Source organism: Mytilus trossulus, chromosome 1 (assembly GCF_036588685.1).
Source record: "Mytilus trossulus isolate FHL-02 chromosome 1, PNRI_Mtr1.1.1.hap1, whole genome shotgun sequence".
NCBI lineage: Eukaryota > Metazoa > Mollusca > Bivalvia > Mytilida > Mytilidae > Mytilus > Mytilus trossulus.
The window spans coordinates 39281527-39296189 of NC_086373.1; the positions used below are offsets into that span (position 1 = coordinate 39281527).

At 32.8% G+C, this 14663-nt stretch overlaps 1 protein-coding gene across 1 annotated transcript; it reads left to right on the forward strand.

Moving 5' to 3' along the window:
• Nucleotides 1–5952: 5952 nt before the first annotated feature.
• On the forward strand, nucleotides 5953–9884 carry LOC134707763 (heavy metal-binding protein HIP-like). The gene is made up of 2 exons (XM_063567799.1): nucleotides 5953–6291; nucleotides 9317–9884. The coding sequence occupies exons 1-2, from the start codon at nucleotides 6144–6146 to the stop codon at nucleotides 9736–9738; spliced, it is 570 nt and encodes a 189-aa protein (XP_063423869.1). The 5' UTR covers nucleotides 5953–6143; the 3' UTR covers nucleotides 9739–9884.
• Nucleotides 9885–14663: the final 4779 nt, after the last annotated feature.

Sequence of the window (14663 nt, forward strand, 5' to 3'; positions counted from 1 at the left end):
ACAAAAACTATAAGAGATGGTATTTTAACGTGAATCTCGTCTTCCATGATTTTTTTAGTAATCCTGTCGTAGTTTTTGTAAGACTCCATAGTTAAATAAGAGTTGGTTATGGGTTTTTGTTATATATAATTAGAATCATATTCAAAACAGTGTGATCCTGGCCATTGATTGACGACCTAAATTATCCCATTGAGTGGGACAGATTAGGAGAACGTTTGTCGGTAACAATCACTGCTGACCATGTACTTGTTAAAGACACTGAATCTATGGGGTCATCAAAGGATCTCACCAACTAAATAAAGCAATTCGAAAAACAAATCCGGAATAATACGATGTGTTGATTTATATCAATAATATAAATCAAAACATAAAGGTTATTCCTGAATAATTTTTCGAATTATCTTATTATTAAAGGCGTTAAGAACCTTTGGTGACCCCACAGTTTAAATTCTATAATAAGTAAGAAGTGAGCAATGGTCATTACAAACAAACGTTCACCTAATCTGTCCCAGTCAATAATTGCATAATTTAGGTCGTCAATCAATGGCCAGGACCACACTGTTTTGAATATGATTCTATTTAAGATCTGCCATATCATGTCAGTATTACTTCTAATTTGTGCTGTAAAATTTGCAATCGTTTATTAAAATTGTTTTTAATATTCCATGTATTTTTCTTTTCTTTATTATTCTTTTATGCCTTTTTGACATATTTAATTTACAGGTTATCAAATAGCGAGCTGTTAAATGCTATGAAAGCACTCCCAAGGAAGATACAAAAACGTCTCCGCAAAATCATATGTACATTTATATTGATGAATCTATAACTGTTTAGAATTATCTGTCAACAAAGAACGTGCATTTTAAATAATCACAACTTTCTATCATTATTTAAGATAAAACAGAAGTTTGTTTTTTTTATTAAGTAATTCTTTGAGAAGCTCGTGTCAAGTAGCATTGCTATTAAATATTAAATCAAATATATAGTTCCTCAATTATTCAAGTATTTATATATTCTTAGCCTGCGGAAGAAAGGGTGTTTAGCGTTCGTGCTGACGGTAACCATTTTCTAAACGCGCTTTGGAAACACTAAGTTAAATTTGTACATTAACATTTTTAGTTTATAGATCTTGCTCGTTACCGCTGAGTAAAGTTCAACGTCAATTTAAGGCCATAATGGGTTGTGGTACAGATTCACGTCAAATGCAAGAACCAGTGTCTAAGAAATAAAACAAGAAGCTCTCAAGAGCCTGAATCGCTCACCTTAATTTTTTTGGTTAAATCTCTCATCAATGATTATTTTGGCTTTTCAATTTATTTAAATGTTCTTTGAATCGTCCTATTTTCTTCAAAAGCAAAAAAAAATCATTTTCTCCTATGTTCTATTTTAGCCATAGGAGCTATGTTTCTTGACTAAAATATGATATTAAACTACATACTCTGAAACTCATTTAGCCTAAGTTTGGCTGAAATTGATACAGCAGTTTCAAAGCAGAAGATTTTTTAAAGTAAGTCAACATGATGAACAAATTGTGAAAAAAAAGTCTTTAAAGTGCAATAACTCCTTAAGGGGTCAATTGACAAGTTTGGTCAAATTGACTTATTTGTAGATCTTACTTTGCTTAACATTTATTCTATTAACAGTTTATCTGTATCTATAATAATATTCAAGATAATAACCAAAAACTGCAAAATTTCTTTAAAATCATCAATTCAGGGGCATTATACCTGAAAAAACAGTTACCCAATTCGGCTGAAAATTTCAGGACAGGTAGACCTTGACCTAATAAATACTTTAACTTCTTGTCTTATTTGCTCTAAATGCTAGAGATTTTGAGATATAAGCCAAAAACTGCATTTTACCCTGTGTTCTATTTTTAGCCATGACGGCCATGTTTTTGACGAAATAGAAAAACACATACTTTATTTTATACACCCTACTGATCGATCATTCAGTTGAAGTTTGGTTGAATTTGGTTGAGTAGTTTTAGAGGAGAAGAATTTTTAAAGTTAGCAAATATGATGAACAACCGTTGGTTTTCCCGTTTGAATGGTTTTACACTAGTAATTTTGGGGCCCTTTATAGCTTGTTGTTCGGTGTGAGCCAAGGCTCCGTGTTGAAGGCCGTACTTTAACCTATAATGGTTTAATTTTTAAATTGTTATTTGGATGGAGAGTTGTCTCATTGGCACTCACACCACATCTTCCTATATCTATAAATTGTGAAAAATTGTCATTAAAGGACAATAACCCCTTAAGGGGTCAATTGACAATTTTGGTCATATCAACTTATTTGTAGATCTTACTTTGCTGATCATATTTGCTGTTTATAGTTTATCTTTATCTATAATAATATTCAAGATAATGACCAAAAACTGCAAAATTTCCTTAAAATTACCAATTAAGTGGCAGCAACCCAACAATGGGTTGTTTGATTCATCTGAAAATTTCAGGGCTGATAGATCTTGACCTAAAAAAATTTTTTACCTCATGTTCGATTTGCTCTAAATGCTTTCGTTTTTGGTTATAAGCCAAAAACTGCATTTGACCCCTATGTTCTATTTTTAGCAATGGTGACCATGTTTGTTGATAGATCAAAACTTCGGAAACAATTTATAAACTAGATACCCTAAGGAACATTCAGTTAAAGTTTGGAAGTATTTGGCCTAGCAGTTTCAGATGAGAAGATACTTGAAATAGTTTACGACGACAGACGACGGACGACGACGGACGCCAAGTGATGGCATAAGCTCACTTGGCCCTTCGGGCCAGGTGATCTAAAAAAGGTTACAACAAGGTTTTAAAAGTAACATTTCTTAAAAACAGACATGTTTCCCTTCGTTGAAAGAAATACATAATATATTAAAATGAGGATTATATTTAACTTATTCATTTTCTATACATAGAAGGCACAAACATTAAAATGCCCAAGTTTGAGAATGAGAAACCTGAATGGTACAACTAGTATTCCTATTTGATTTCTACGCAGTTTACAATTTTGAGAAACGCGTTATTTAAGAAAAAAAACTATAAAAAAAGCAATACCATACTGAAAGTTGTTACCAGGTCTAACATGTTTTACAAGTTTTAACTGAATAGGATTAAATACAATTTTGTAGCTGTTTCATTATATGATTTTCTGTGAAAAGTTAATTTCAATTATATGATTTATACTTGTTACAAGATATTCATTCAACTATTCTCCACTTTATGCCTGCTATTTTGGCTGCAAAACATCTCGATTGATGTTTTCCTCTAATAATGCGAATCGTTGAAAATAAGACGTCTTAGTTTGCATAAACAAAAATAAATTGAGATACACTCTCAAAGGTTGGTTTAATAAAAAAATATTAAACTTTATTCATTTCAATAAAGTGTTCATATATATATTGTATGAGATTAATGTTTTAAATGTATGGTTCTTTTTACACCAGCATTATGATATGTATGTCATTCTAAGAATCTTGCAATTTATTAATTTTAGCTAATACAGAACTGTTTCTTAAGATCATAACTCAATGTTGACTGCTGTAACCCAATTTCTGACATTTTTACTTTTTATGTCTGTTTCACATATTATGGAATTCTGTGCGTCTGTTATACAAGTGAAATATGGTCGCTTGGTCTTCTCCCGACCGGCAGATAAACGCTTGCCGAAGTGGGGCGTCCATTTGGCTGTGCGGGATGTACCAAGTTTGCAGTCAAGTCCAGTCAGAATGGGGGCGTTGAATCCGATGTCTTGTGTGAAGAGAGTGACACGCTCTTTGCACGTTAAGAACCCTTGCAACAACTCTTTGAAGGGTCCTTAGGTGGCCTGTTGCGAGGCAAAATACTGTCCCAATCCAATATGCCCTCATTTTTCAGTTGCAGTCCAAATTTTCCTGACCATCAACCCAAATGGCCTCTATTATGACAAGACCTACCTATTGTATTTTTTGTAAACTTGTTCTCGTCCTGAATTTGCATGAAATATTTGCCACTGGACGTTAAGCAACCAACAATCAATCAATATCTTTCTGATACATTTGCTTAGTGTTCTAGTCAATAGACCATAAACGAAAAAGATGGCAAAAAAATCCTAATTTATGGTCGATAACTTCTGCAAGGTGTCAAAAAACGATATACAAAACATTTATTGAAATTTGAGATTTATTTAAGTTTTTATCTATATATAATACTTTCAAGAAATTAAGAAAAAAACGAATAAAATGTAAAAAAAAAAAGAAATCGTCATTTAAGTCATGACCATTTTTGCTACATACATAAAAAAAAAAAAAAAAAGAGGATGTGGTATGATTGCCAATGAGACAACTGTCCACAAGAGACCAAAATGACACAGACATTAACAACTCAAGGTCACCGTACAGCCTTCAACCTTGAGCAAAGCTTATACCGCATAGTCAGCTATAAAAGGACCGATAAGATAATGTAAAACAATTCAAACGAGAAAACTAACGGCCTTATTTATATGTCTATCCATTTTTTTTTCAAATAACAAGGCAAAAAAAGAAAACAAATTGAAAAAATCATTTTGAACATCTTTGTGCCTGTCAGACTACATTTTACACATAATCTATCATTAGCCACGTCAGTCATGTTTGTTTACATGGGTCAGCGAACACTGTTTTCTAGATACTGCAACGATGATTGTGAACCTGTTTGGTTGAATTTGCCCCAGATGTTTCAGAGGATGATCATTGTAAGAATTATTTGACGACGACAGCAATCTTATTAAACAGACGACCAATCGCCAAATAACGGCTGAAGCTCACACTGGTCCTTTGGCCCAGGTGAGCTAAGCAAAGCGTTGTTCCTTTTCATTTTTCATCTCATCGTAAATGAATATCTGAGTTTTATTGCAACAAATAATCCATCTTCTATTTTATCACGTTGTGTTTTTGTATAAAAGCTCAATCATTTCAGCAAGACAAAAGGGCACGATATATTCAGCTGGTCATAACTTCATTTACAATTGGAAATAAATAAAAACGAGTCACTCAGTCCAAAATTGAAAAAAAATAATATTTGCTCCGCGTTGCATATGTTTTCTCTGTCCAAGGGCAATAACTAGGAATTTGTTTTTTGGATTTTGCGTGTTTTCTTTTTATATATATCTTAAGAGAAATGAATATTTAATTGCAAATACAATGAAAATTCTGATATATTTGATATTTCCAAGGAGCTAAGATAGCTCTTACTAAAAAGGATATGATAGGCACCACGACATTGCTGATATAAACCTTTGATATAAATTTGTGAAAAAAAATGAGGAAAATTGTACATGTGATAGTTTTTAAAATGCATTTCCGCACAATTAATTTTTCCCCGGAGCATTTCTCTTTTTAGTAGATCAGCACGGAATTTCGAAAATATTCAAGACGTAGGTGATGTAAACCTTAGATATAAATTTGGAAAAAAATCTGGCAAAACAATGAACACGAAAGAATGCATAAAATGCAAATTTTCCCAGTAGCAGAACTCTTTTAAAAAAAAGGTTGATCGGCTCTAACCCTTCCGGAGCAGTCCTGAGATTACCCCAGTTTTTGTGGGGTTCGTTTTGTCTTCAGTTTTTTATGTTGTGTATTGTGTCCTATTGTTTGTCTTTTTCTTTATTAGCCATGGCGTTGTCAGTTTATTTTCGATTTGTGAGTTTGACTGTCCCTCTGGTATCTTCCTCCCCGATATATTTAGAATTTAGATACGATCTTTTTCTACCGTCTTGTCTGAAGACTGTCTGAAAATGAACTCTTTATAAAGGGCATTTCTTTTGATAAACGAGATATTCATTGATAACAGTTATTCAGCTGTTTCTACTGTAGATTTGAATAAAGATACTTTGTTTTGATACAAGAGCTGCTTTGTACTGTTTATTTGGAAGATAAGTTTGATTAAAGCCTGAAATAAATCATTTGCCTACTTACTTACTCTTCATATATTTTAAGTCGCAGATATATCATATTACTGCATCATCACTTCAAAACTGTTTTATTTCGGTCTGAGCAATCGTTTCAATAATTGAAATAAAATATCTTAGACGATTCTCTTCAATAGTTTCGTTGATATGGAGAATGAGACTTCAGTTTGATACCAATTTGATTTTCATTTGATATTTTACAGTACTGCTATTATTTTTAAATATTAGAAATGCATCGCTTAATCATTTTAGTTTTGATGTGTGCTACTGGACAAATATTCTCAAAGTCCATACAAAATACAACATCGTCGGATGAAGAATTAATGGAAAAACGAATGGAATTAATAGAGAATAAAATAGCTTCTCTAGAAAATGAAAGTAAGTGATAAGCTAATTTATTGCATGGATTAACTGTCAATGATAATTCAATTTTCGTAAGTCATATGAAAAAGTTTCATGCACTGTAGTTTAGCTCAAGTAGATAGATACCCTTGTCTTTCGAAACGTGTGTGCAAAACCAAGAAACAACTTTGTATTTGGTAAGATCATGTGAAAAGTTACAGTAAACTCTTTTATTTTCTTTATTTTTCTGGCTGCGCATGATCTTTACACAATGGAAATAACCATGGAAAACTGCAATATTTCTGGAGATTTCTTCGTATTTTTCTCAAATACGATGCACACTATGACGTAATTTCAAAAATAGTTCCCTTTTATTATTTTGAATACGCCGGGTATATTTTAAAAATCAATTAAAGACTATAGTTCTTTAATATCTAAACTTTGGGGTGTGAAATAAATATTAAAAAGAAAACACAAGTAGGAGCGGTTTGGATTGCAATAACGGCGATATTAGCAATGATAGGCCCCCGTACGGTTTAAACATATCGTATACAGTCGGCTATCACGGGCTCCAATTTTTTAAAAAAATGTGAAACAATTCTCATGAGAAAACTAAATGATATTAAACAAAACAATTTACAAAACACAACAAAAAAGACAACAAACATTGCACTATTGAATGAGGCGGGGTCAAACATGTTTGTGGTCGCTAAAATCCTTCCCTAACCTTGTACTCGTTTAAGAAACCGTATTTTATAGATCAAGATTTAAATAGCAATCTCAAACTGTTAGGAATTTTGTCGAAGACCGTTAAGACTCAAGACTTGCAATTGATGTCTCTATATTACAGATTTTCATTATTAGGTTGCGAGTAAGAATGAAACTAATACATTGGGAGTTTTGTCCACGTTAGTAGCATATATGGAGGGGGTTGTCAAAGTAAGTAGCTTATTTTGTGTGGCTGTGGAAAAGTTAAATAAATCATGACCAAAGATATTAAATGTGTTTGCAGTTCGATGTATTTCCTTTACTTTTTTTTTGGGAGGAGATATTTTATATTACATTTAATCGTAAACATCACAAAATATAACATAGTAATAATTCATTAATACAATTCAAACAATAGTATTCCAGTACCTATCCAAATACATACACTTGAACTCTAGTGGTTGTTGTTTTCTTCCTATCACTTGTTTTTCTTTCGATGTTGTTTCGTTTAATAAGAAAATTTGTTTTTACATGTTAATTTAATCTTCCAATTTGGTGCAAGATTTTGCTTCATGATGAAGGCGTCGCTATGAATTTTAAATAAAGAACAGCAATAAAAGCACTGATCTTTGGAGTCTTTTCAAGTTTGTGTAGGTATTTATTGTCCCGAATTAATACACTCTATATCATATCTCTTACAATCGGCGCATCTTTTGTATTTTTACATCTATTTAACCTAGTTGTTTTGTTACTTATCTTTACGATGTACTAGTATGCTAAGCATGGTAAATTATAGCTTTTTAGTCCTATATTGTAATGAATGTCAAATGACTTCTTGTTCTCTATCTAAATTTTGTAAGATTTGACGTCCGAACTATGAATTTGTTTCTCCATCATATTTTTACTTACAATTTATGTAATTTATATTTCAAACTGACTGTATTCATGTGTAAAGTATCTTGCCTGCTCATATCATTGTGGTAATTTTGACTTACATTTTAGTCAATTTTAAAGGGAAGTTACTTTTAACTTCGTAAATATACAAACAAATATATAAAACGGAGAGGAAATTTCATTTCTTAAAATGAAATAACGTTACTAGTACCTAACATTAAAAACATGGACCAAGTAGCTTTGAATTGTTTTGGGATTTTTGGGTTTTTTTTGTAGCTTGGAATTGAAAACTGAATGTCAAATGAGTGATGCATTTGTTTTATTTGATGACATAGTTTAATGAATTTATGATAGTATCAGAGTGTCAAATAACTTATATGACACCTTAGTGGAACCTATATTGACTTATAATTCTGAAATAACATATTTGGACTCATATATAACATATTTCAAACCTAAAAAAATAGCTTTGTTTTCTGGAAAAATTGTGGACCCATTTAATTTTATTGACAAGACTCTAATAGAAAACTTCCATCTTGGTTATGGCAAGTTTACCCTTAGCTCTAACAAGAGTGCCTCAAATTTTGGTAAAAAGAACGAATTGGAAAGACTGCCTATTGAATGTCATATGAAAACCCAAACTGTTATGTATTTAGCAAGGCTTTTCACCTCAAATTTTGAATCCCCTTATTACATGAATCTTTTCAATTAACTAAAACATCGAATTCTAGTGGCTCCTATTCATGGTTCACTTTTGCAAAAGATATTCTTTCTGAATCTAACATTGATATAGATAGACTAAAAACCTGTGATAATTTAAAACAATTAAAAAATATTAAAAGCTATATTAAACCCAAAATAAACTCATAATACAACAACCTGTTGATGATAAAAGTGAATTAATTTTTTATAAAGGACTTGAGCCAAATCAAACCTTATCTCTCTTACCCAAATTTTGAATTTAGAATATAATTACAAGACTTAGAACCATTTATTATTAATTGAAAAAGGGAGGAATTTTAAAATTCCTCGCGAAAAGAGACTTTGCAAAAAATGCAAAGTACTACATGATGAGAAACATTTCTTACACAATTCAAATATTAGATTAACATATTTCAATTGCATTAACAGAGAACGTAATTCTTTTGCTAATCTCACTGACAATGACAAAGTTATATATATACTTAACCCATCAACACCAACACAAGTGAATAAACTAGGATCCTTTATAAAAAAAAGTCAATGGAACTGAGGACAAGAGACCCTTTAATATTTACCTGAATTTGAGTATAAACATGTATATAGAAGCTATTGTCTTTTTTTGTTTTTGTTGTTTTTATATGTCACAAACTGTAAAGTTTATATGGCAATAATACTTTGAATTGAAATTGAATTGATATTTGGAATCAGAAACCTTTTTTTTGGAAATAATTTTAATGTAACTTTGTATGTTTTGTAGGAAAAACTAAACCAGTATTATTCTACGCAATTGTAAACGGAAGGCAATTCACTCTGAATACTGATTCTACGATTGTGTTCGAAACTGTCGTCATAAACGAAGGAGACCATTACAACAAAAATGACGGTGTATTTGTGGCTCCACAAGATGGTATTTATATGTTTTCATGGACAGTATCAACGATAGATGCAAACTGGTTAATGACCGAGTTACTAGTGGAAGACACAGTTATATCGTCTACAGGTGTAAGAGATGTTGACTCGGGTTCTCGTTCCTCTGCGTCAATGACAGCCTTTTGTCGGATGAAGAAGGACGAACACGCCTTCGTGAGAACAACTGGTTCAAGTGGCAGCAATTTTATCTACAGTTATGATAATCAACCACGAACATCCTTCCTTGGAATAATGATTAATGTAGATTGAAACACGAAATCCTTATGTGAATGCACTTCATACAAAATATAGAAACGGATATATAATATTAATGTGGAAAAAATTCGGACCGAAAACGTGCTTTGAATATGAATAACCAAATTTTGTCAATTGTACTGTAACATTAAATGCTATTAAAAAAAAATCAGCTTTTTTATTCATTCCCCTTCTTTTTCAGTGCAAAGGGTGAACGAATTTATAACTATTCATTTTATATGATAGTTTTCGAACGCTTCTTATATTATTAATAGAGTTACCATAAACACAATGATATTTCAACCGTTTTACGGTTATTGGTTCGTTGTCGGGTGAACTATTTGTCACAAGTGTTAGTTTGACAAATCATCCTTTTAGATTGTTATATCGATAATCAAGAAATGTGCTACTTTCGTTACCATTGATTACTTAAGACATTTACTAAATTTTTCCATAGATATAAAGATTTGGTTGAAGTTTGGTTGTACCTGTAGAAAACTTATTTCAAATGGGATAGCACATCCTCTTTTTTACAGAAATGTTGTTAACCGTGCCCGGAAATTAAGAAATGATCAATGTAAACTTATCGCTCCTTTAAAAAAAACCTTATTCTAACAGGTTACCAATTCAATACTGTAATAAGATCATTGAATATTGTTCTTATTGGTATAAATATTGAGTTTGTTATCAGTTTATTAAAAGCAAACTAAATAGTACTAGTATGTTATATACACATACACATTCATGGATCTACAATCTGTCGATACCTATAACTTGGCATTGTACAGCTGGTCATGTTTTTTTATTCTGGCTGTGTATGACGTCTTTACTCAAAATCCATTGGATGTTGGATGTGTACGGATTGATAGTCTAGTAGATGCAAGATTTTCATATTAGTTGTTAGTGGCTTTGACCTAGCTGTCAGATAACTGCGAATACTCTCAGACCTGTTCATAGTGTCTTTTAGTTGTCGGGATGTAAAAGTACCCGGCCACGTCAACTTGTATGTTTGTCAACTGAGTTTTATAGTTCGTTCTTATGTTGTACTGTTATACCACTGTCCCAGTTAAGGGGGAGGGTTGGGATCCCGCCTACATGTTTAACCCCGCCACATTATTTAAGTATGCGCCTGTCCAAAGTCTGGAGCCTGTAATTCATTGGTTGTCTTTGTTTCATGTGTTTGATATTTGTTTTTGTTCATTTTTTTTTATATATATTAGGCCGCGAGTTTTCTTGTTTGAATTGTTTTGCATGGTATTATCGGGGCCTTTTATAGCTGACTATACGGTATGGGCTTTGGTCATTGTTGAAGGCCGATCTATAGTTGTTCATGTATGTGTCATTTTGGTCTCTTGTGGACAGTTGTCTCATTGGCATTCATACCACATCTTCTTTTTAGCTCACCTGGCCCAAAGGGCCAAGTGAGCTTTTCTCATCACTTGGCGTCCGTCGTCAGTCGTCGTCGTCGTTCGGCGTTAGCTTTTACAAAAATCTTCTCCTCTGAAACTTCTGGGCCAAATTTATCAAAACTTGGCCACAATCATCATTGGGGTATCTTATTTAAAAAATGTGTCCGGTGACCCAGCCAACCAACCAAGATGGCCGCCATGGCTAAAAATAGAACATAGGGGTAAAATGCAGTTTTTGGCTTATAACTCTAAACCCAAAGCATTTAGAGCAAATCTGACATGGGGGAAAAATTGTCTATTAGGTTAAGAGCTATCTGCCCTGAAATTTTCAGATGAATCGGACAACCCCTTGTTGGGTTGCTGCCCCTAAATTGGTAATTTGAAGGGAATTTTACTGTTTTAGGTTATTATCTTGAATATTATTATAGATAGAGATAAACTGAAAACAGCAATAATGTTCAGCAAAGTAAGATCTACAAATAAGTCATCATCACCGAGGTGGTCAGTTGACCCCTTAAGGAGTTATTGTCCTTTTTAGTCAATTTTTAACCATTTTTCGTAAATCTTAGTAATCCGTTACAAAAATCTTCTCCTCTATAATTACTGGGCCAAATTAAACCAAACTTGGCCACAATCATCATTGGGGTATCTAGTTTAAAACATGTGTCCGGTGACCCGGCCAACCAATCAAGATGGCTGCCACAGCTAAAAATAGAACATAGGGGTAAAATGCAGTTTTGGGCTTATAACTCAAAAACCAAAGCATTTAGAGCAAATCTGACATGCAGTAAAATTGTTGACCAGGTTAAGAGGTATCTGCCCTGAAATTTTCAGATGAATCGGACAACCTTTTGTTGAACTGCTGCCCCTGAATTGCTTATTTGAAGGAAATTTTACTGTTTTTAGCTCACCTGGCCCGAAGGGCCAAGTGAGCTTTTCTCATCACTTGGCGTCCGTCGTCGTCGTTAACTTTTACAAAAATCTTCTCCTCTGAAACTACTGGGCCAAATTAAACCAAACTTGGCCACAATCATCATTGGAGTATCTAGTTTAAAAAATGTGTGGCGTGACCTGCCAAACCAACCAAGATGGCCGCCATGGCTAAAAATAGAACATAGGGTCAAAATGCAGTTTTTGGCTTATAACTCAAAAACCAAAGCTATTAGAGCAAATCTGACATGGGGTAAAATTGTTTATCAGGTCAAGATCTATCCGCCCTGAAATTTTCAGATGAATCAGAGAACCCATTGTTGGGTTGCTGCCCCTGAATTGGCAATTTTAAGGAAATTATGCTGTTTTTGGTTATTATCTTGAATATTATTATAGATAGAGATAAACTGTAAACAGCAATACTGTTCAGCAAAGTAAGATTTACAAATAAGTCAACATAACCAAAATGGTCAGTTGACCCCTTAAGGAGTTATTGCCCTTTGAAGTCAATGTTTAACCATTTTTTGTAAATTTCAAATATCTTTTACAAAAATCTTCTCCTTTGAAACTGCTGGGCCAAATAAATCCAAACTTGGCCACAATCATCTCTGGGGTATCTAGTTTAAAAAATGTGTGGCGTGACCCGCCAAACCAACCAAGATGGCCGCAATGGCTAAAAATAGAACGTAGGGGTGAAATGCAGCCTTTGGCTTACAACTCAAAAACCAAAGCGTTTAGAGCAAATCTGATGTGGGGTAAAATTGTTTATCAGGTCAAGATCTAACTGGCTTACAATTTTCAGATGAATCAGAGAACCGATTGTTGGGTTGCTGTCCCTGAATTGGTAATTTACGGAAATTTTGCTGTTTTTGGTTATTATCTTGAATATTATTATAGATAGAGATAAACTGTAAACAGCAATAATGTTCAGCAAAGTAAGATTTACAAATAAGTCAACATGACCAAAATGGTCAATTGACCCCCTAAGGAGTTATTGTTCTTTATGGTCAATTTTAAACAATTTCCATAAAATTTGTAAATTTTTACTACCGGTAACATTTTCCACAGATACTACTGGGCAATGTTCATTATAGATAGTGGTAATTGTTAGCAGCAAGAATGTTCAGTAAAGTAAGATGTACAAACATATCACCATCACCAAAGCACAATTTTGTCATGAATCCATCTGCTTCCTTTGTTTAATATTCACATAGACCAAGGTGAGCGACACAGGCTTTTTAGAGCCTCTAGTTTTGGTTATTATCTTGAATATTTTTTATAGATAGAGATAAACTGTAAACAGCATTAATGTTCAGCAAAGTAAGATTTATAAATAAGTCAACATGACCAAAATGGTCAACTGACCCCCTCAAGGAGTTATTGTCCTTTATAGTCAATTTTTAACAATTTTTGAGAAAAAAAAAAAATAATATTATTGTCCACTGAAACTACTGGGCCAAGTTCATTATAGATGAAGATAATTGAAAGCAGCAAGAATGTTCAGTAAAGTAAGATGTACACACATAAATATATTGTTTATATACCAATACACATAATTAACATAGTTAATATGGCTTTTACTAACGAAAGCTCCATTTGGAGTCAATGTGTTCAGAGAAAACTTGTCAGTATACCTTTCCTATATTGCCTAAGATGTACAAACACATCACCATCACCAAAACACAATGTTGTCATGAATCCATCTGCTTCCTTTGTTTGATATTCACAAAGACCAAGGTGAGCGACACAGGCTCTTTAGAGCCTCTAGTTTATATACTAGAAAAACTTAAGATAACAATAATTTAAACGGCTCGATCATTTCTTCATGCTGGAAAGCAAACACATAGAGTAAACGAATACAGAGGAGTCTAAAACAAATCAAAGAAAACCGACTGAAACAATCGAAAATCACGAGTCCGAAAAGCAATATTTCTATTTCTACAATGTGAATTTTATAAAAAAAAATATACTTTTACATTGAAACAAATGAAAGCAATACCTTTGTGGCTGAAGTTTATTGAGTACACAGCAGAATGATTTTTGGTCATCCAGTATTTAGTAGAAAATACTTATGATATGCGAGTGTAAATTAAACTGGTATAAACAAAATCTTATAATATCAATGGCGTTTTGCATTCGCACCGATCTGCATTTCAATTTTGCAGATTTTTTTCTTTCATATTACTTACTATGTATAGGTAGATTACAGGTGAATGTAATTTCTTATTTGTCATTTCATGTCTAAACACAAACACCTCTTCTGTTATAAGTAACGACCTGGATTTTTTGATGACACCCATAAAGTTGTATGTTAGGGTGGTGTGAATAGAACTGTTTCATAACATAAGTACAACTGGCTAACGGAAGATGTTTATATAGATAAATAAAAATGAATTCACCTATTATTTTGTCCACAATCTGCGCAAAAAGATTGAAACTTATTGAAATCAGCTTAAATGGCATACGCCCATTATCACAAAATGAATTTCACGTGAAAATATTCACAAGGGGGAGACATTTGCATGTTTAAATGTTGTGGCCTTTGTAGCTGACTATTAAACTGTGACTTTTTCTAACTTACATTTTATTCATTTGTTTATT